At 40.7% G+C, this 23489-nt stretch overlaps 2 protein-coding genes across 5 annotated transcripts in view; both read right to left on the minus strand.

Moving 5' to 3' along the window:
- The window catches only part of LOC128746333 (beta-1,3-galactosyltransferase 5-like), a 157801-nt gene that overhangs the window by 114270 nt on the left and 20042 nt on the right, over nucleotides 1-23489 (minus strand). The window lies entirely within an intron of this gene.
- Nucleotides 16831-20616, minus strand: LOC128745899 (uncharacterized). Its single transcript, XM_053842965.1, has one exon. The coding sequence runs from the start codon at nucleotides 20614-20616 to the stop codon at nucleotides 16831-16833; it is 3786 nt and encodes a 1261-aa protein (XP_053698940.1).

Consider the following 23489-nt stretch of genomic DNA (forward strand, 5'->3'; position numbering starts at 1 on the left):
GACAATCTGTCCAGTTGGGCGTTAAAATCAGAGTTGGTCGTTTTTTTCTAGGAAGCATGATCCAGCACAGCTTCAGCTCCTAATTATGGGTAAAACGATCGCTCAGGTACTGATTTACAAATATCTTGATATTTGGTACGATTCCGAATACACTTGGGCATGCCACTTTAGGTATCTGATTCAAAAATGCCAACAGAGGATAAACTATCACCGTACAATTACCGGAACTTGGTGGAGAGCTCACCCAGGAGACCTTACTAGACTAACAACACCAAACCAAACCAAACAGCGATATTGTCTGTTCTTGAATATGGATGCTTTTGCTTGCGGTCCGCGACTAACACGTGTAGGGGTTAAGCTCCCATGGAACAGAATATTGCATTTCCCTATTCCAGTATCAGAACATACATCACGCAAGACACTATCAGTAGCAGTACGCTGAGCTATCGGCGCAACGTACAGCACGAACGGTTTGGTGCATCATCGTGTCGGCAAACATCGGTATCGTTCGGATCGCGACCACGTCGACAGCGTTGATCGCTGAGCGCGTCAGTCGTTCGTCGTCGATCGTTAAGTACAGTTTTGGGCGATTCTTTGTGCCGGGTTAAAAGCGGGTTTGCACAATGGCGACCATGACAGGACAGTTTCTGCTTGAGCAGAATCTAAAATATTTATTCGTCGAGCGTTTTTTTAATATCTGCATGAAAATCACCCAAGTAAGTCTGCATCTTGTTTCCGCGAGTGAACAATTGTTACTTTTTACAGTAATTTCTTAAGATTTATTATCGACATAGACTTTTTTTCACTTTCAATTAGCGAATTGCATTTTAGTTTTTCGGAATACGTGCTTCGGAGCCATCTTGAAATAGGCGAACAGTGAAAAAAATATCTCCGCAGCGAGTGGACAAAGAAAAGTTAGTGTTCTGCGACGATAAAGAAAGAAAAGTGCGTGTCGTTTCTTATCGTCGGTAGATATGTATCGCTATTTGTAACATCCAATGTAGTGTGTGTCGACTGAAGGTCGCAAAAATGGAGAGCGGCCTGCTGACCTTCGTGAGCGTCGTTCAGTACAGCGTAATTGAACAAAGAGTAAGTCATCGTGGCTGTTTTTTATTTTTACTCTGCCTAGCCGAAAAGCAATTTATTACCCTGAAAACAAGATCATGCTCAAGCATATCAAACTCAGCGTAAACGATATGCGTCATCAAAAAAATATACGATTTTGAGATCGATTTAAAACTTAATATCGAAATACTTGTTCCAAGGGTACTGTAATTTGTACTAGATATTTAAATAATACCAGGATAAAAATTTGAACTTAGATGAGCGAACTCGAAAAATCTAATAAGGAGAACCTATGTTCACTGACGAACTGACATGACACATAGAAGAAAATCCTTTAAAAACCATCGTCCTACACATTTTGCTAGCACACTAGCACCCTCTGTTATGCATGTCGCGGAGTAGCTTGCATTTGCACGGTTTTATGCTGTAGGGTTTCTACATTTGTATGGTTTTATACTAAAATCTCGCAGCAACACTCGCGCGCCGCGGTGTGGTCATGTTGCGAAACATGCTTTTTTGAGAAATGAGTGGTTTTTGATTGGACGATGGAATTTACGCGAGTGTCTCGTCTGTTTGTCTGTGCTATGTTCTTACAATGCTTGTTTGTTACCTTGCTTCCTTTTATTTTTAGAATTTTCATTGAAAGATATAACCCAAATTGTCGACTTGAATGATAAAGGAAAGGTCTAAATATAAAGGAAATGGTGCGGTACGACCATTATTAAACGCCGGTATGCCAATTGTTAAATGAAAAGTAATGGTTCGGTACGACCATTGGTAAATGAAAAGAAATGGTTCGGTACGACCAATGTGAAATGAACAGAAATGGTTCGGTAAGACCAATCTCGAATGAAAATAAATGGTTCGGTACGACCATTGTTAAATGAAAGGTAATGGTTCGATACGACCATTGTCAAATGAATAGAAATGGTTCGGTACGACCATTGGTAAATGAAAAGAAATGGTACGGTACGACCATTGTCGAATGAAAAGAAATGGTTCGGTATGACCATTGGTGAACGAAAAGAAATGGTTCGGTACAACCATTGTCAAATGAACAGAAATGGTTCGGTACGACCATTGGTAAAGGAAAAGAAATGGTTCGGTACGACCATTGGTAAACTAAAAGAAATGGTTCGGTACGACCATTGTTAAATGAAAATAAATGGCAAATATATTGGCAAACTAAAAGATTCGATATAGCATTACGTTGAATGGGTCGGTACGACCATAGATGAAATGATTCAGAAGGTTTCATTGTTTTATGGAAAGAAATGGTTCGGTACGTCTATTGGAAAATAAAACGGTTCCATAGAATATTTACTGAATTGGTTTCTGTACGACTATGGTTGAATAAAAAGATATGAGTCGATACGAATAGATGAATGGACTGATTCTGTGCGAGATACGACTATTGTTAAATAAAGTGGTTCTGTACGATTGCTGAGAAGATGACTCAATCTGATAGTCCTTGTTTATGGATATGAATAACACTAGTAGTAGCTCACGTGCATTGCCTCGCGTCTATTTGACAGCGAGTCGGTGTTGCTCGGCCAAATTGTCTGTAGCTTCGACGAAGAAACACCTATATGCTGTTATGAACTAGAGTCACTATAGCGGAGATGGCCGGAATGGGTGACCGAAGTGCCTAGATGTGCCTCTGGCGCTGGGTGCAACTGCGTTACTGGTGCCTGTTTTGACTACAGTCTGGCATGGTTTGTTTGAGTCTTTGCTTGTTCCGCGCTGGAGGTTTGTGTTGTATTATTATGTTTATAACAGCAACTTTTTGGGGCCCACGGCGTGTCCTGCCTTGGATGAGAGAGTACTCGCGCCGACTGTGGTTCAGGTGGGCGTGCGTTGGTTTCAGCACAACCTTTTCCGTAGCCAGACGGCATGGTTGAGGATTACATAAAGATCATTGGTGGTGGGTATGTATGAAGAGTTGCAAGCTTGATACGGAGTGAAAAGGTTTTCCTCTTGAAAAGATCGTGCATGATCGAAGGACCGCTGTTCAACCGGGAACTACCGTATTGCACCGAAAGGGCGCTAAACGGAAGGGATCGAGAAATGAAGTTTGGGCTTAAGGAACGCGAGGACGATCGTCGAGGTTCTCGTAAAGAAGTCTTGAGGTATGGTAGCATTGGAACGCCAGTCTCGAGCGAAAGGAGACTCACGTTTTGGCATCCAGCGATGTATTATCATGGAAGAAAGAAATGGGAGCTTAGTTCTCGGGGTTGGCGATGGACGAGCTGTTGCACGTCATGTTTCTTAGACCAGATAAGTTTTTGAATGGTCTGACTGACTACAGTGGGCCTGCAGCGGGATCGCGGGGATGATTATCCGATTCGCAGGGCTTCCAAAGGACGAAGAACCCCAAGCCATCTTCAGGGATTCATGCATTAACAAGGTTGCAGTTTAAACAACTTTTCTATTTACGTTTTATGACAAATAGTTTTTTTATCGTACTTTATCTTGTGAGAAGAGGAGAGATGTAGGGGTTAAGCTCCCATGGAACAGAATATTGCATTTCCCTATTCCAGTATCAGAACATACAGCACACAAGACACTCTCAGTAGCAGTACGCTGAGCTATCGGCGCAACGTACAGCACGAACGGTTTGGTGCATCATCGTGTCGGCAAACATCGGTATCGTTCGGATCGCGACCACGTCGACAGCGTTGATCGCTGAGCGCGTCAGTCGTTCGTCGTCGATCGTTAAGTACAGTTTTGGGCGATTCTTTGTGCCGGGTTAAAAGCGGGTTTGCACAACACGCATATCATCAAGCCAGAAAGAATACAGTACGGTTGTTTGCGTATAGCTTTGGGCTTCATGCAATCGACCCATACGATGAGTCTCGAAGTGCTGGCGGAAATTCTACCGTTTAAGAATCGCTTTTGGGAGTTGTCCTATCGTTTACTCATTCGATGTGAGATTATGAACCCAGTAAATATTTCGAAAGGCTGTTCGAACTTCAATTTCAGTCTAGATTTATGATTTTATATTTTGACTACATGGCTCAAGATATCAACCCTTCCCAGTATGCTCCCATAAGTGTCGCACCACTAGATACATCTAAGTCTGCTATATTCTTCGGCACCACCATGAAAGAAGAAACTTCCGGTATCCCGGATCAACTGCGATCGCACGAGATCCCTAAAATTTTTCTTCAATAAATTTAAAAGTGTTGGTTGCGATAAAATGTTTTACACTGACGGATCCTACCTCGACGAATCCACTGGCTACGGTGTCTTCAACGAAAATTTTACTGCCTCTTACAATCTCCCTTGGGATCATCGAAACTAGGCCCGCAGACCACTACCTTATCTTCACAGATAGCCTCAGTGCCATTGAGGTTCTGCGATCGATGAAAATGACAACGCACTCCCCGTATTTCTTGGGAAAATACGGGAGCTCTTGAGTGCTTTAACTGATAAAAAATTTAAGGTTACTGTGACGTAAGAATATATGATGAAATAGACTTCGTGTAACCCCTCGTCAGTAATGAGCTTCTGTTATTCAAGCTGAGTGAAGTTGACTGTGGAAGAGTATGAATCAAGCACATGTATTTTCGGTTATCGGTTTTCAGTTTTATCGGTTTAATGATTCACTTATAAAATACCAACTGAGTTATGTGACACTACATTGACGACGAGGATTTAAGTATTCGCATTTGTGGAAGGATGGCACATGCAGCGCAGTTTCGCAGTTTCGACGGTGATATCGAAGAATGGGAATTGTATGCAGAGCAGCTGGAACAGTTTTTCGCGGCAAACCAGATTGCAGAGAATATGAAAAAGCTGTACTGATCAATCACTGCGAGCCAAAAACATACAAACTGTTGCGGGACCTTTGCACGCCGGACACGCCGGCAACGAAAACATACGAACAGTTATGTGAGCTGCTGTCCAAAAAATTTTACACCACCGGTGGTGTTCAAAGAGCGTCGAAATTTAATACGAGCAAAATGACGAGATGATCCGCCGGAGAGTCTGAATGCTTGGGCTGCGCGGGTGAAGAATTTGGCATCTAATTGCAAATTGAGAGCACACTTACCACACGATTTACTCAATAAATTCGTTGACGGTCTCGACGGGAAAGCTTTCGAAAGAATTTGCGAAGAAGATGAAAACTTAACTTTCGAACGAGCATATGAAATTGCAGTGAAGTACGAACCGGAAGAGGCGAAATCGGCAGCAATTTTTCAAATGGGTCGAAAGGTACGTGATGTCGTGGACGAGCCAATATTGCGGGTGCTGGAGACCAGCGATGCCTGGCGTGTAACCGACGAGGTCATTTTAAGCGGGACTGCCGATTTAAGGATTATATCTGTCGAATGTGTAACAAACGGGGCCATCTACGAGCGGCGTGCACCTCTAAGAAAAACTTTTTCGTTGGGGGACAGGAGCAAGTGGAACAAAACTCGGAGGACACAGATGAGGTGAACTTGGAACAAAATTTCATCAGTAAGTGTTCAGTTTATGCTATTGAGGCACTAATGTTGGATGTTCCTATGGAGATAGAGGTAGTTATTAGCAGTAGGAAATTTAGAATGCAGTTAGATACAGGAGCAGCGGTGTCAGTGATTTCTCTGTCGTATTTAAAGAACAACCTTAATTCTTGCAAAATGAGGTCGACGGATTTACGATTGACGGGCTATGGAGGAGAACAGCTCAATGCTATGGGCGTAATTGAGCCATTAATTAATTTCAACGGAATTTGTAAAAAACTTACATTCGCAGTGGTGGAAAACGGAGGACCTCTGTTGTTAGGAAGAAATTTTGTGTACACTTTCAACCTAAGAGTTTCGGCCATTAATGCAATCGGGAATAAAACTGATCAAATGTTACGGGAGTTGGTTGACAGATATCAGTGCTTATTTAGCGACGGTTTGGGAATTTACAAATATGGCTCTATCAGGATCGAGATGGACCGGGATACCCAACCGGTTTTTAGGAAGCCAAGACCGGTAGCGTACAAACTGGTCGACAAAGTTACATCTGAGTTAGATGCAATGGAAAGAGATGGAGTGATAACGAAGTGCGACAGTTCAAAATGGGGTACACCGTTGGTACCCGTGCTGAAGGGCGATGAAAATGTTCGGTTGTGTGGAGATTATAAAACTACCATTAACCGTCACGTAAAAGACGTAATTCATCCCTTGCCCACAATTGACGAAGTGTTCAGTAAGCTTAATGGCGGAAAAAAGTTCAGTAAGCTGGACCTTTCAAAGTCAGGGTGTCGATTACCTGGAAAATCAGGGAAAACCTGGAAATGTCAGGAAAATTCGTTTCAACCTGGAAAAGTCAGGGAATTTCATTTGAAGTCAGGGATTTTTGAAATGGGAAGAAAATATACCGGAAAAGTTATGGCATCGCCTTCAAGTATCCGGCACCTTTTTATTTAAGGTCATTGCGTGTGCCCAAATCAAATAGAATATGACATGTTATTTTTACTTGCATTCTGCTATTCTGCTGTGTACAAATCAACGGTTGGATCGATTTGATCGGTTTTGGGTTTAAAGCGAAGGGCTAACAATCTAATTGATTATTATTAATATTTTTTGGATTCCTCGATATTAATGGAATATTTAGATCAAAAGTTGTGTATAGAAATTTGCTTCTTTTGTACAGATGTAAGGGTAAACGGGGTAACAACGCCCGCCGGGGTAAAACCGCCCACCATGGTTTTACAGGGCCTTGCTCAAATTGGTGTTAAATGTTGATGACAGTCATATTACTGAATGCGTACGCAATATTTTACAATACCTTTTACAGCAATATCGTATAAACTATCGGAGAAATAAATAAAAACAGATTTTTCGTTATAATCGTTTCGTTTTTGATAACTTTGTTCCCGCAGAACTTAGGGTTCATTTTAATCAAAACGTTGAAACTTTTAGTAAATCCAGCCCATATCGCATCTCTGATCCTGTCTTCATCCGACAGTACCTAAATTAGGTAACTGTTCATGCAGTTTTGTTGAAATAAATAGTGAAATGTGTAAATCGGTCATTTGGGGGTAAAACCGCCCACAACGAACGGCGCAAGATCGTCGTGCAAAATGCAAGTGCGATAAGGAGATTTTTGAAATAATTGCATAGTTTGGATCAAAGAATCTCAGATTTACATAAAACAATGTAAATGTGCTTAGCTTGTAGCTGGTAGACTGTTTGAAAAAATTTAAATTGCCAATTTTCCCTGCGGGCGCTATGGACATTTTCTTGTTTACTCGGATATAGCTTTTCTCAATAATTCCTCCCTCTTGGAACAAATATCATGGAATAAACATTTTTTTTTATGAATATATAGCAAATTTTCTTAGCAATGCAAAAATAATATGTATCAGGTTTATCAATTAGCACAATTTTAAATGTCAAAAACTTACCCACCGGATCAATTTCAGGAACTTTAATACCCATATTGTTATATTTTATCTTAGATCCTCTCTAGTCCTTAAAGATTGGCTCCAGGATGCTTAACCTGATCCACCTTGTTGTCTAAGGAAACTACACGGTATCAATTTCAAGACTGTTGGTACCTATATTACTGATATTCTTCTAATACGAGTGGTTGCCGGACACTCTTTCGAAATTGCGGGTCTCGTGGATACATGTATTGTTTGATGGCAAACTGATTCCATGTGTTTAAATTAGATAAATTCACGATTCCAATGCCACCAGTTTCGTTCAAATCGGTTGAATATTGTTAAAGTTATACGCTATGGCGGTTTTACCCCGTTAGTGGGCGTGTTTCACCCCGCATGGAAAAAATACTCTATTTTTTGGACGTGGTTCCAAATCGTAATAAAAAATAGAAAATCATTACAGATATTTATGTTTTTATTTTTTACATGTAGGTAATAGATCAATTGTTCATTTAAAGCAGATAAATTAGAAATTGAGCAACAACTTTTTTTACACAGGTGGTTTTGCTTAAGTAGGCGGTCTTGCCCCGCTTACCCTTACATAAAAAGTTCATACCAGATTGGTGGATGTTGATACGCAAACCGCATACTTTGTTGGAAGAATCCTTTTTCTGTTTTCACTGCGGCCAATTCAGCAAGATTGTTAAAACACTCTTCGATGCTGGAGAACAAATATTCATTTATATTTAGAAAAAACCAGCAACTTTTATGTGTTCATAGTGTTCTAGAAAGTTGTTTATCTTGCTAAAATCAATGTTTTTGTAGAACATTATTATAAGTGATTTTCTGCAGTTTCGGAGATTTTGAGCATTTTTGATTAAAATTAGTACTACTTTGAGCTTAAATATTTCCCAAGGTGGCAAATGGTGGCAGACCAAACAACTCCTACTTAAAAGTACAACAAAAAACCTTTAAAATCAAGTGTCAATTGACTGTATCTGTTTGTATCCTCAAAAGTTATAGTGGTTTTAAAAATCCTTCACAGTCATGTTTATCGAACAATTAAAATGTACTTCGGATGCAATAAACGCCATTTTGTTTATGTTGCCAATCTCTTTCTAACAAGTTGAGTTACCAGCAATTTTTTCGCCTATTTTCGAGTCGAAAATGAATGTAGACTGAAAATTATTTGACGCAATTAATAACAGAAAAGCTTCCAAATAACTAACTTAAGTCTATTTTGTTCAGTTCCTTCGATTGGTGTCTTTTCAAAAGATCCCACTCATAATGGGCTGGTACCAAATGGCCGAAACACAAATGGTCGAATCACGAATGGCCGAAATCCAAATGGCCGAATTTCAACAACACAGTGACACAAGTCACAGAAGACCTAATTTTCTCGGAATGACTTTTTAGTCTATTGAATTAGAAAACACGAATTGACAAGCAGTTAACAATTGACTTCACTAAAAAAAATACAATAAGCAACACATCTTTTTGTTGTACTTTTAAGTACGAGTTGTTTGATCTGCCACCACTTGCCACCTTGGGAAATATTTAAGCTCAAAGTAGTACTATTTTTCATCAAAAATGCTCAATATCTCCGAAACTTCAGAAAATCACGTATAATAATGTTCTACAAAAACATTGATTTTAGCAAGATAAACAACTTTCTAGAACACTATGAACAAGTAAAAGTTGACCAGTATAACACAGGGTTTAAAAACTGTTTTGAAGCGTCTGTCTATGAATAACGCTTCATAGACAACTTCCATGAAGAGATACAAGTATGGTGTCTTTGACAAAGTTGTTTGTATTAATATTTACTACAACTTTGCCGAAAGTACCAAACCTGTATCTCGAATATACGAAAAAATAAATTTCGTATCTCACTTTTAAGGGAATTAATCACCCAAAGATTTCTCTCACAAGAAGGGGCTTATTATACAAAGAAATGTTCTTAAAGACACCGTATGCGAAAAACTTCACGTTTCGGCGCTATATCAAACGATCACGTATTTCGCTGTTTGGACCACTGTGCGATGTGTTGGTTACCGGAAATTCTGACGAAGAGCATTTGGAAAATCTGGCGAGAGTATTTGAAGTGCTAGAAAAAGCCGGTTTGAAACTCAATAAGCAAAAGTGTCAGTTTTTTAAGAATAAATCTAATCTCTAATCTAATCTCACACTAACGCAGCCAATTCTGGAAGGCATCCTGGAAAATGACGATTACTTGAATCAATCATTTTTCTTGTCAACGGCCAGGCCAACTGCGCAGTATGTACCGCAGAGAGAATTCCAAGGAATCAAGTGGAACCAGAAAAAAATATATAATTCCATTAAACTCCTTGAAATCAAGGGGAAGGAAGAAAGCGTGGACCTCCCGTACCAAACGCTTCCTATATACATAGATGATTTATTTACAATCGTTGGGAGTATCTTTGCTAATAAAGGTTAAGTGATACTCCGGACCCTCAGGGATGAACTAATGGCATTTAGACCAGAAGCCAGGCTGCAATTGGCCAAGGATATAGCGCCTTATTTCGCTCTCTGAAAATAGATTAGTTTGGTTTTCCAAAAAATTAGTTTAAATCATATAATACTTGAAAATAAAGTCGTGTGGTTTAATGGTTGCCTAAAGCTACATTTGTAAGGTTAGGAAGGGTATAGGACCCTGTTGCTAATACTCGAAATTAAATTACCCAATCTGCCTTACGAACTAGGTCAACGCCTAGTGTGTTAAAATTTTTCTTGTTTATTTTTGGGGTTATTAATAGCGGTTATTTAAAGATTGCATAGGCAAAATAGTAAAACTGATTTTCAAGACCGTCAGCAGCATATCAAATGCCTTTGAGCATGTCAAACTAGAGCATTCTTTACGAGGCATGCAATCAAACTATTCCTTTTTATGAATTCATCCTCTCGTTAAGCAAACTAAACTACCAGACTATCCATAAAATGCCACATATTCGAAAATTTGTGGAAAACTGCTGTGAATAATATACACCTAAATTAATCAAAAGAAAATAATTATGCTATTGAACCATAAAACGTCGTAAAATCGATCAATTTTCAGGATCAATAAGGATCGATAGCAGAACAGTCACAAGCGTAAATGTAAATGTTCATGAAAGTGAAAAACAATATTGTTAATGATTACGGGTTATAGTCAGTATATAAAATTGTATCTTTTTTAACAGGCTGGATTTTTTTACCAGAGTATAACCGAAGGAAAGCAAAGAAAAAAAAAAAAACCTGCAAAATCTAGCAACAGCATCAACAATTAGCACAACGTTACGTGTGTAAGGCAAATGTCATCGAGCTCAATACTTATCCCTACTGCTATATTTGCTATGCTCAAGTCACTTGTGGGAGTTAATAGAAGCCATCTCTATTTTTTCGTATACTGCCGCCGATATCCGTCTTTTCCAAGCATTATTCACTCCTTACCGTGCACACACTATCATTATCTTAATTCCAAATTAAATACAGGAGAAAAAGAGAAAAAACACCAGGTCGAAGCACCGCCGTTAATTCAATCGTTCTCGAAATTAGAGCCCTTGTTCACACCACTACTGATACTGAGAATGAAAGAGCATCGCACAATTTTCCAATTGGAATTACTCTCTATCACTTAGCTATATCACATGCTGTATAGGTATTTGTGCAGAAAAAAACTGTACTAGCGTCAGATAATCCACTGAAGCCCTGCTATTAATTTCACAATTTCAGCTAAAAAACACCACTTTTCTGCCAAACTCCATTGCTCCGTACCACGATTCCACTTTTATTTCAGTTTAAGACGGCTTTTACGCAAAGCAAAACCGATTTTAATCCACTTTTTGTTGAAAATTTGGCGACTCGCGAAAACGCACACGTCGCTATGAAGGCAGCGATGCCAATCCAAAGTGTCAGTTTTTTTAAGAATAAAGTTAACTAATTGGGTCACGTAATAAGTGCGGAGGGTTTGAAAAAGACGAACGATACAGTGAAAGCTATTCGAGAAGCTCCACAACCAAAGAACATTCAAGAAGTAAGATCATTTGCGGGGCTGATTAACCATTATGCAAGGTTTGTAGCACAACTAGCGGAAATTATGAGCCCTATATACAAACTTCTAAAAAAAGGAGCCAAATTTATTTGGTCGAAGGAGTGCCAAGTCGCTTTCACAAGAGCGAAAGAAGAAGTGTGCAAAGACGTCACCTTGGCACATTTTAATCCAAACGCAAAATTGATTTTAACATGTGATGCCTCAATGGAAGGAGTGTCGGCTGTTTTAGCCCAGAGAGAAGGCAATGGTAGGGAAAGACCAGTAGCATTTGCATCCCGGGTGCTGCACGTGGCAGAGAAAAACTATAGTGTGATCGATAAAGAAGGCTTAGCAATAATGTTCGGTGTAAACAAGTTCTTTCACTATCTAATCGGTAACACATTTGTAATTCGAACGGACCATAAACCACTGTCGCTGTTTAATCCTTACAAAGGAATACCGGCGATAGCGGTGAGTCGTATGCAACGTTGGGCTAATTTCCTTGCGGGATTCAGTTACCAGATAGAGCATGTCGGTTCTAGAGAAAATATAGCGGATTTTCTTTCGAGATTCCCACATGAGTCATGGGTATTGTGGAAGGAAGACGATAGTTACGTTAACTTTATCAATGTGGATGGCATGGCTACGATTGACTGTGATATGGTGCGGAAGAGACAAATCAAGATCCGGAACTTTACGCTATCAAAGAGTACCTGAGAACTGATAAAAAGTACGACGTTGTGGTAAACGATGCGTTTAGAAGAGTTGCGAGTGAATTGTCGATAGAAGATGATCTGATAATGAGGGGATTGCGAGTGGTCATACCGAAGAGATTAAGGTGCAAAGTTTTGGATCAGGTGCATCGTTCTCATTTGGGGATTGTGAAGAGTAAATCTCTATTGAGGAGTTTCGTTTGGTGGCCAGGCATTGAAGCTGACCTGGAGCAACACATAAAAGGTTGTTACGAGTGCTTAGTTGCCAAACCATCACCGGAAAAAGCAAAATTAATACCGTGGCATCCGCCAAAAAGTGTGTGGGAGAGAGTTCATCTGGATTTTGCCGGGCCGGTACAAGGTATCAGTTATCTGATTGTTATTGACGCACTTTTGAAATGGATCGAAGTGTTTCCTACGCGAAAATGTGACACCGAATTTGTATTGGAGAAAATATTAGAATGTATCGCTCGGTTTGGTCTGATGAAGGAAATTGTATGTAATAACGGGACACAATTTACTGCGAGTAAATTCAAAAATTTCTTAGCAAGTAATTCAGTTCGACTCACTTTTACAAGCCCGGCAACGAATGGTCAAGCAGAAAACGCGGTAAAAACTTTCAAGGCGTCGCTATTAAAGTGCCTTGCCAGGGGGCGTTCGAATATGCACGAGATAGTTGCTAATTTTCTTCTGGGTTATCGTAAAGCAGAACACTGTGTAACAGGATTTTCTCCTGCGAAGATGATGCTTGGTAAAGAAGTACGAACATCACTGGATTTAATGCACCCATACACCTGGGAAAAGTCTTCGGCACTAGAAAAGAGAGCAAGACAAGCAATAACCGTGCAACAAGAATCCCAGGTAAAGAACTATGGAGGATCACGAAACGTCGGTTTTCAAGAGGGCGATCAAGTAATCGTACGGGATTATACCAATCCAAACAAAGCAAGTTGGACGCCAGCAACCGTAACACGTTCACTGGGTGAGCGAAATTGCTTGGTAAAATTATCCAAAAATGACCGGATCATTAAACGACATTTGGATCAGATCTTGCCGGACACAAGGCAATCTGGAGCGCACCACAGTGGGTTACCAAAGCGGTTGCAAGAACAGAAGGTCGATGATAATAATCAACATCCGATACGACTCAAGAGGTCGCTAGCTCCAGTACAAGGCGTTTTACAACGGCTTCCACGGGAACCAGGTTTCAACGAACAAGAGCAGACACAAAGCCAGCGAATAGTTAATAGTGACGCATCAGGAGAGGAGTTAGGAGAAGAAAAAGTAACTAAAAGTGACGTGAAATGTAATTCTAACAATGGGTCAGTAGAAATTGAGCGAGAGGATACTTACGATGATAGTGATGCTAGTTTTGCAAGTGTGGACAGTGTTGATAGCAATAGCGGTTGAGAATTAGCAGGTTTTGATAGGGGAAGATGGAAATATAGGGATCACATCGGTAGGCTACTAAACAAGTGATAACTCGAAACGTCTGCTCTCGTTCCAGATTTCAGCGTTTGATCGGCATACACGGACAACTGTCTTCGTAGATTGATTTTTGATTTGATTCCCAATTTAATAGCTCTGTGTTAATAGTAAAATCTTAGTGTGGGGGTGTGACGTAAGAATATATGATAAAAAAGACTTCGTGTAACCCCTCGTCAGTAATGAGCTTCTGTCATTCAAGCTGAGGTAAGTTGACAAGCACATGTATTTTCGGTTATCGGTTTAATAAAGAAATGATTCACTTATAAAATACCAACTGAGTTATGTGACATTACAGTTACCTTAGCCTGGGTCCCTTCTCATTGCTCCATACCGGGTAATGAGAAGGTTGATTCTTAAGCTAAGGTGGGTGCGATTGATGGCATTATTTATGATAGACCAATTGCTTGTAACGAATTTTATAGTACCTTCCGTCAGAAGTCGCTGATTAGTTGGCAAACATCATGGAACATAGACGAGTTGGGACGATGGATACATTCCATCATTCCGTTAGGTATCGACGAAAGTATGGTTCAAGGGATTGAATGTAAGTAGAGATTTCATTCTGTGCGAGACATTCTGGCGAACCGACATTCCGTGCACATGACTCTGATATATACATTCTTGAAACATATCGACGCAAATATTTAAACGCTCCTTTCTAATTCTCAGACTAATCTTTATATATTTTGGACAGGCGTTACGCGTACTCTATTTTGGACTTTTACGGCAAAATCAAATAGAAAATGTCCAAAATAGATTAGACGTAACGCTTGTCCAAAATAGATAAATCACCCTACCCGCTCCACCTTTTGTTGACGTCATGTACTGGAGATCCGAAAGCACGGAGTACAACAATGACTACACACGATACCGTTGCACCAGGATCATCGAAAACAAAAAAAAACGAATGAATTAGGAGCCCTAAACCTATCACTCCTCGTCCATCCAATTTTGATCTTGTCAAACCTACTAACCCCAGTAAATCGGGCGTAACGATCACACCTGCTAACAAAATAGCTTAAACAGTGTTCAATATGTTATTACTGTAAAAAAAAGTGAATCATGGCTCCTCTAATCTTCCGCATCCGAGCCTAATCAAATAAACGAATTATAAAAAAATAAACCCTTTATGTACAAAAATATATGACTTTGTTTTTGTTCGAATACATATGTGTCACACTGTACTTTTGCGCATGTAGCTTTTTCTGTGTTAATTCTAATTTTACAATTTAAGCCTAAGTTAGAAATTGCATATTTCAACTTAAGGCTCTGTACAAATTAACATTACAGCATATTAAATATGCAAAAAAAAAACCCTGTAAATAAAATTACCTGTAACAATTACCAAGAAATATTATATAGATCATGACCTAGCGTCACACGGTAGCGCTTGACCAAGTTAAAACAAAAACATATCGGCACCAGCTGAGCGTTACTTTTTGCAACGACAGAATTTTATTAGGGTAAATGATTTTGAATGGACCTAGTCGAATTCTGATCTTGAATGGACCTATTTTTAAATAAGAATTTTAGGACATACTTATCAAGTCTTTGTACAGTATTTTACTTTTATGTTTATCTTTAATCATTTCTGAACGTAAATATACTAAAATTAAATTAAAATTATATCCAAAACCACTTTATAACCGCGTATTTAAAAGTAGCTGTTTTTCAATGTTTTGGCAGTCAGCATAGTGTTCGGGATCGTGCCTGGAGGACCGCTAAAGGGCTTGGTTCACAAAAAGAAAGAACACTCAAAGTGTTTCACTGCACTATTGACCGTATGAAAAAAGCGGTCTAGTTTCGAACGTGGTTTATTTGCAACTAACTACTACTTGCTATATGGAACGATAGTGAGCCTTAGTGGTGAATTCAATTGCCGATCGTAGCCGAAATAACTTCGCTATGATCTATGATAACGATCGCGGGTGGAAAGAACAGTGATAAGATGTGCACTGGGATAAGCGAGAGATAAAATCTCTGTGAATTGTGGATTACGTTTGGTTGCCAGTTCTATGGCGCCAACATGCCGCCCGCCTTGGAATCTGTTCGATTCCAATCAAATAATTGCTAAATCTATTCTAATCGCTATTGTTCAAGCTATCTAAGTCGGCATCACTATGTCCTTTTAGGTTTACATACTATAAAGTTTAATATAATTATACAAATTTAGAGCTTTCATTTTCATATACATTATTTGTTTTTTCGAATTTCACTTTTGTGTATCTCGGTAAATCAGACGGATGATCCCTGCACTAGTTGAATGACGCTGACATCAGAATACAGGAAACTGGATAATCTGCGTTGCCTCTGCTGCATGAATGGAATTGATCAGGAACATTTTCGGATTTCTATGGATCAGGAACATTTTCGGGTTTATACTGCTAACGTGGAATTACTGCTGCAAATGTTGCGCCGGGTGTTGCTTGGTGTGTTTCTACGATGATTGAATTGTACCGGGTGCATCGAGTATGCACGGTCGTCATTCTGGTCGGATCCCTCCTCCACGGTTGCACGCAGGTGATATCTATGAAACAAAAATAGGGGGCTTTTTACGATGAAATTAAGGATTTTAAAGGAACTCGCCTGGAGTGGAGGCCCCCTGGCCTCCACGGGCGCCTATGGCACCGATGATATCGACAGGATTGTCGACCGAAAGTAAGTGGTGACCTTCAAATGCTGCTTTGCTGACTACTATGCTGCGATCATGCTGTTGATAGGTATCGGTGTTGGTTGGCCAAACCATTTCCGATGACAAATCCTTGCGGATGCAGTTATCGAACAATGCGTCCATTGCTCGACGGGATTCTCTTCCGAATGAAGTGGATTGCAGCGCTACGATGAATTGATTGATATTGCGTGATGAGACTACGATGTTATGCTCTAGAAACATGCTCTTTCGTTCTAGTAATAGAACCATGCACCTGAACCGTGGGAAACATGCAACATTCTATATTGATGACCAAAAACCAAGCGATTGACGAGTGGGATCTGTGACCGGCTGAATGACTACGACGAGGTACCCCGATGGGGTACGTGCTGATGACTATGGGGGATAAAACATTCCTTAGGCTTTTTTGAAATTCTTTGAAAAATAAATACTTAACTGGGCGGCGGAGGCACTCTATTCAGAGGCCCCCGCGGTGCCGCAGCACCTCGACGGGAAAGAATTAATTCTCTCCTTGATTTGCTTCAATGTTATCTGGAATAGGAAGCACGCATATTTTTGCTATGCCCCTGGTGAACAGACCGTCCTTGGTACGGACTGTGACGACACGGATATTGCCATCTGTGCCGTAGAAAACCTTTTCTATGCGACCCAGTCGCCACTTCTGTGGGGGAAGGTTATCTTCTTTGACAACTACCATCGTATCGATTTTGATGTTGTCTCTCTTCTTGATCCATTTTGTTCTGCCTTGTAAGTTTGAAAGATAGTCGGTTTTCCACTTCTTCCAAATTCGCTGTACATAAGCCTGGCTTCGCTGCCAGTGCGATAGCCGATTTTCCGAAATGCTCTGCAGATCGGGTTCCGGAACGGCTGTTAGTGGTCTACCAACCAAGAAATGTCCTGGTGTGAGAGGCCTATAGTCGTGTGGGTCATTGCTCAAAGGGGTTAATGGACGTGAGTTCAGAATAGCTGCTACTTGCTGAATAACTGTGTTCAACTCATCGTATGTTAGCGGATTTCTGCGATACTCCCGCCATGTATTTTGTAGCTCTTCGTTTAAAATATCGTCCCAATCAGTCTTTTGCTTCCAAAGCTGTTGCAAGAAAATCTTTGCCTGTATAACAACAGGACCGATGAGTCCAAGAGGATCAAACAGCCGTGAAGCATCGGCTAAGACGACTCGTTTGGTGATTGGTAACTTGTCGTTCCAGCAGGGGGAACGAAATGTGAAACTATCAGACCTGGGCTCCCACAATAGTCCTAAGGTCTTGACCGGTGCGCTGGACGAATCTAATTCCAGCATTCCGCGATCATCGAGTAATTGAGTTGGAAGCTCATTTAGTAACTCACGTTCATTTGAGGCCCACTTTCTCAATATGAAACCTGCTGAGTTTGTCAATTGAATCATTTCTCCAATGAGAAGTTTGCCTGTTTCAATGCAATCTGCTCCTGTCAACATGTCGTCGACATAAAAGTCTTCCTTCAAAGACTTCGCTGCTCGAGGAAATACAGCTGCTCCCTCAGAGCCTAGCTGTTTCAAACATCTGGTTGCTAAATATGGCGCAGAGGCGGTCCCGTAAGTGACCGTAGTTAGCTCGTAGCTCCGAATCGGTTCATCAGAGGAACTACGCCACAAAATCCGTTGCAAATGTTGATCGTCTAACTGAACCTTCACCATGCGGTACATTTTTTCTATGTCCGCTACTACTGCAACTCGGTGGAAACGAAAGCGGATACAGATCGAAAGGAGATCTTCCTGCACTACCGGCCCAATCATTAGAGCATCATTCAGTGAAATACCGGTAGATGTTTTGCAGGAAGCATCAAAAACAACCCGCAGTTTGGTGGTTATGCTGTCGGGTTTGATAACCGCGTGATGTGGCAAATAATAAACCGGGACGGGTTCTTCTTCATCCTCGGGAACAAGTTTCATATGTCCCAGACGTTGGTATTCGTCTATGAAGTCCTGATACTGCACTTTTAGTTCTGGATTTAACTGGAATCGTCTTTCCAGTCCAAGGAATCGCTTCGTTGCGATGGATTTGGATTCGCCTAGTTGCCTCAGCACATACTGCTTTTTTGGAAGAGTAACCACATATCTGCCCTCTGGATCACGTGTCGTTGTTCGATGAAACAGATCTTCGCATGTCGATTCCTCTACTGAATATATACTCTTGCTATGGCATGACTCTAATTCCCAGAATTTTGCTAGAAGATCACGAATGTCTGCAGTGGCACAAGCATGGGAGACGGTTCTTGTATCTTCAACGTGATGACCAGGAACGCGACCAGATACGATCCAGCCGAATACTGTCTGCTGTAAAGTGGGTCCATCTTGAGATAGTTTGATTTTCCCATCAATCAGTAAGTCGTAATAACACTCTGCCCCAATGATCATGTCGATCGGACCAGGTTCATAGAAACGAGGATCAGCGAGAGTGACGTTGGTCGGAATCGCCAGGGTCTGAATGTTGACCGGTTGCATCGGGAGTACAGAGGTAAGTTTCGGAAGAACATGCAACTTAACGGTTTCGCTGTACGTCGAGATATGCGGTGATCGTGGGACAATTAAAGCTTCTACTACCTTCGTCGAATTAACCACGGAACCTCCTATTCCTGCGACTGACAGGAAGCTGGCTGTCGCTGCTAACTTAAGCTTTTGATATAGGTTCGTGGTTACGAAACAGTATTCCGAACAGGAGTCCAAAAGAGCTCTTGCAAATTGAGCGTTGCCGTATGAATCTACTACTTGTACTACGGCAGTAGATAATAAAACTTGACGGGATGGAGTGTATATATTTGCGGGGAAAGCATTAGCATTGTTTATTGGTGTACGATGTGTGGTGGGTGGTGAGTGATTCTCAAATTGCATGTTTGTGTTTGCGATTGGGAGCGAGTTCGTAGAGGGTGTTGTTGTGTTGCTAGATGTGGTCTGGTTCTGTGAGTGTGTCTGTGAAGTGTTCGTGGTTGGTGGTCTGTTCTGCGCGTTAGTGACGATGTAATCATTTCGCGACGGTGATGCTGCTTCGTTGCTTCGTGCTCCGCTATGTAGGAGTGTGTGATGTTTCTGCTTGCAGTGATGACAGAAACCCTTTGTGCAGAACCGAACCAAATGGGATGATGAGAAACAATTCAAACATAAACCGCAACGCTTCACCTTGTCGTACCGCTCAGCTACTTTCATTTTCAGAAAACGTTGACACCTGTAAGCCGAGTGCATAGCATCTCCACAAAATGGACAGCGACCAGACGATTGTGTAGAAGTTTGTACATGACTAACGGTGTTTCTAGGTCGTCGTGCCTCGAGTTGGGCGGTTGCAGGGACAATTGACTGCAAAACCCCACAATGATTGCGAAGGAACTCTATTAGTTCCTTGTAAGTGGGAACCTCCTTAGAGCTGTGATTAGACTCCCAATTTCGTAACGTTGTTAAATCTAATCGACAGCATACCATGTGAACGAGAATCGTACTCCAGCTGGAAACGTCTTCGCCTACCTTTTCGAGCATTTGCAAATTTCGATCATATTCACTGATGAGATGGTTTAAAGCATCGTGACCTTCCCTCTTCATTGGCTCTACAGCAAAGAGTGCGTCCAAATGGGCCTTGACAATGAGTTTTTTATTCTCAAAGCGTTTTTGCAGAAGATCCCAGGCAATTTTGTAATTCGCAGCTGAGATCTCAATGGTTCCGATTTCTTGCAATGCTTCACCTACAAGAGATGATCGAAGGTAGGTAAACTTATCTATTTCATTCAGCTGCACGTTCCGGTGAATGAGGCTTAAAAACATGTCACGAAACGTCACCCATTCACGAATGTGACCTCCAAATGTTGGCAGTTTGATTTCAGGCAATTTCACTCTTGAAAAGGCGCCTTTAACTGCTTGCTCCGATGCTGAAGCCTCTTGATTAGCTGCGTTTTTCGTAGGTTGACCCAAGAGAAGTTGCAATGATGCTTTTAATTCGCAATAAGTGTCTTCTGTTTGCAGTATGATAGAAGCACTTTCAGCCTCTCGCTTTTCAGCGAGCATTGTCAGTCGAGCTTCCCGATTTTCCGGAGCTTCTTTCGAGTCTGAAAGCTCTTTTTCATCCGCCTCTTCCAATAAAACGTCCATCTTCCTACGGACAGTGTATAGTTTTTTCATTGCGGCTTCCAGCATCTCCAGCCTGGTTTCTATTTGCGCTTCATGCTTCTCTCGCTTGAATTTCTGAATGAACTGCTTTGCACCATCAAACGTACTTCGGATTTGCCGCAGCTGCGACTTGAGATCCTTCAGATCACCAGACATTTTATCACTCTCGAACCACTAATTATTCCAAAAAATTTCTAGTCACTGTTTGTACATTTCAGTTAATGTTAATGTATGCCACTACTATCTTTATTATACACTTTCACTTAGAATTTCTAGTCCACTATAATTCACTATAAAATCGTCGCGATTCCTCAACGTCCGCGCTTGACAGAGACAGACCAAATCGGAAGATTGGATACAGCGAGGGGAACCAACCAAGCGAACAACAAATCACGAGAAAATTCAGCAGAAACCAAGACCAATCGTCAATCGAACTCAGGGCTCCTTTAAAATCGCATGCAAAGAAAGAAATATCTACCATTTTCCTTTTTATTTGACCTTAATCATGCATCACCACATGCGTTCATGCAAAATACTTCCCCGTAACATTGGTCCAGACTCGAAAACTTCTCGCCAACAGCAGAATTTCCGCCGGAATGTTGTCGCTCCGTCGTCTCAGATGCCGAGATCAGCCGTGGCCGCGAGGAACAGCTTCGTTCGTACAGATGCTTCGTAATTTCAGCCAAAAATGAAGCCACGTGCCCAATTTCGCCGTTGACCGCGATGGCGGGCAATCTATTGTGCTAGTCCTATTGTGGCGCGTCAATTCACCGACGCCACTTTTGTCTATTGTCACTATCACTGTTCATGCGGATTCCAAGCCTTCCAACGGTCCTCCGGTCCACTGATCCGGTTCGAAGGACCAAAAAATGTTCGGGATCGTGCCTGGAGGACCGCTAAAGGGCTTGGTTCACAAAAAGAAAGAACACTCAAAGTGTTTCACTGCACTATTGACCGTATGAAAAAAGCGGTCTAGTTTCGAACGTGGTTTATTTGCAACTAACTACTACTTGCTATATGGAACGATAGTGAGCCTTAGTGGTGAATTCAATTGCCGATCGTAGCCGAAATAACTTCGCTATGATCTATGATAACGATCGCGGGTGGAAAGAACAGTGATAAGATGTGCACTGGGATAAGCGAGAGATAAAATCTCTGTGAATTGTGGATTACGTTTGGTTGCCAGTTCTATGGCGCCAACACATAGAGTATTTTCAAACTGTTACTACCCGGAACCCTTCTGGTTTGAAATAAAACAATACTCTTAAAATGATGTTTAAATATGTGTAATTTCAATTTAGGTATTTAAAAGTTCAGTAAAACCAGTAAAATCTTCAAATTCCTTGAAAATGTTAACCCCCTTTTGTAATCTGGAATGGACCTAGTATTGATTTTAGAATGGACCTAGTTTTGCGCTCCGAGACATCACTGACGGTAGCTATCACTGCCTACCACTAACGAACACGTCTTTGTATATTCATTGAAACTGCTTGTTGTCACTAGTATGTCCGTTTATAATTAATCCATATGCACGGGATATTGAAAGTAGTCTTAATTTATAGTCCAAATAAAAACTTAATTATATTGATAAAACTAACTATTACTCATCCTTTTTCGTAGTTGCTTCATAGTGTTTGTACATTGCACCCTCAAGTTTTGAAACTAAAAAGTCTTCCTAATTAGTTAGCATAACGTATATCATTTTATGCTTAAAATAATGTAAACTTAATTTATGCTAAGCATTGTACAAATTTTTTTTTATTGTGTACAAAAATTTTAACCATTATTGATAAAAAAAATAAGATGGATCAAAAAATAGGAGGGATACTAATTGCCTTCTGTTAAAAAAGAGCTATTTTTGCGTCATTCGCATTTAGCAGAAACGCAGTTACACTTAAGTTTTTCAATTGGATTTAACGTATTTGTTTTAGCACGAAGCACTTTTGGTTATCTACATAAGTAGAGTAAAATTTTCCCAATTTGGTCGCCCTATGTAAGAAAAATTCCTAAATTATCCTAAACGGGACAATTCTTGTATCATTAAAAGTAATGCACAGAAGAATCAAAGAAGTTATTGGAGAATACAATTCCGAATATTTATATATAGCTTTATTGTATAGGAAACCCTAATATTGGAACTTCGGAATAAGTTTCTGTTTCTGTTTCTGTTTGCAGCACGAGGTGGGGCAGTTAGAGCCAAGTCTGTCTAGGGCTGAGATAAGGTGGTTGTGATAATGATAAAAGAATCCTTGCGGATAACGCTAGCGCCATAATGCGTTGGTGATTATGGATTAATGAGGCGGAAGAAGAGTGACAGAACTTGGCTCGTTATAATTGTGTACTTGGTCAATATAGAATAAGATGGCTTGTACTTATCTTGTTTTCTCCTTCCTTTGTTTGTTTCCTCGTCTTGCTCGACCCTTTCTTACTTCATGTTTATTCACGGCACCACGGCGTCCTCATCCATCGTTGTCACCAGTGTAGTCATCCGTGGCTGATCTCTTGCCGCCCCTCACGACAACATTATTGTTGCCGTGAGAAGAAGCGATAGAGATCAGGCAGAAAAGAAAAGAAAAGAAAAGAGGAAATTTTTAGTCAACATGTTGATTGCATCTTTCGGGTTAGTAATATCACGAGAATTCTATGTCTGTCCATCACCTATGCTACTACCGACTAACTACTCGCTAGGATGGACGCTACTCATCTCTCCAATTACCCATGTCATCACGGTAGACCCAGCGCTGTTCAACCACCTATGCTCATTAAAAGCCACAGCCGCTTCTTTATCTACCATCTTTGCAGTATTGTAGCTGTTGGCGTAAATTTTCGAATATTTTGTACGGAATATTATTCAAGAGCAATATTATCGCTCAGAACTGTCGAAAAACTACTTGAACTTCCTAAAAATAGAGCAGATGCGATATAATGGGGACTGGCACTCGCTCGTATTATTCCCGGTGGCAATAATTGCCTATTTGTAGCGGTAGTCAACCGATTTGTCGGTATGCTCTTCACTGCCGCCGGAAGCA

This window comes from Sabethes cyaneus, chromosome 1 (assembly GCF_943734655.1).
Source record: "Sabethes cyaneus chromosome 1, idSabCyanKW18_F2, whole genome shotgun sequence".
Taxonomy (NCBI): Eukaryota; Metazoa; Arthropoda; class Insecta; order Diptera; family Culicidae; genus Sabethes; species Sabethes cyaneus.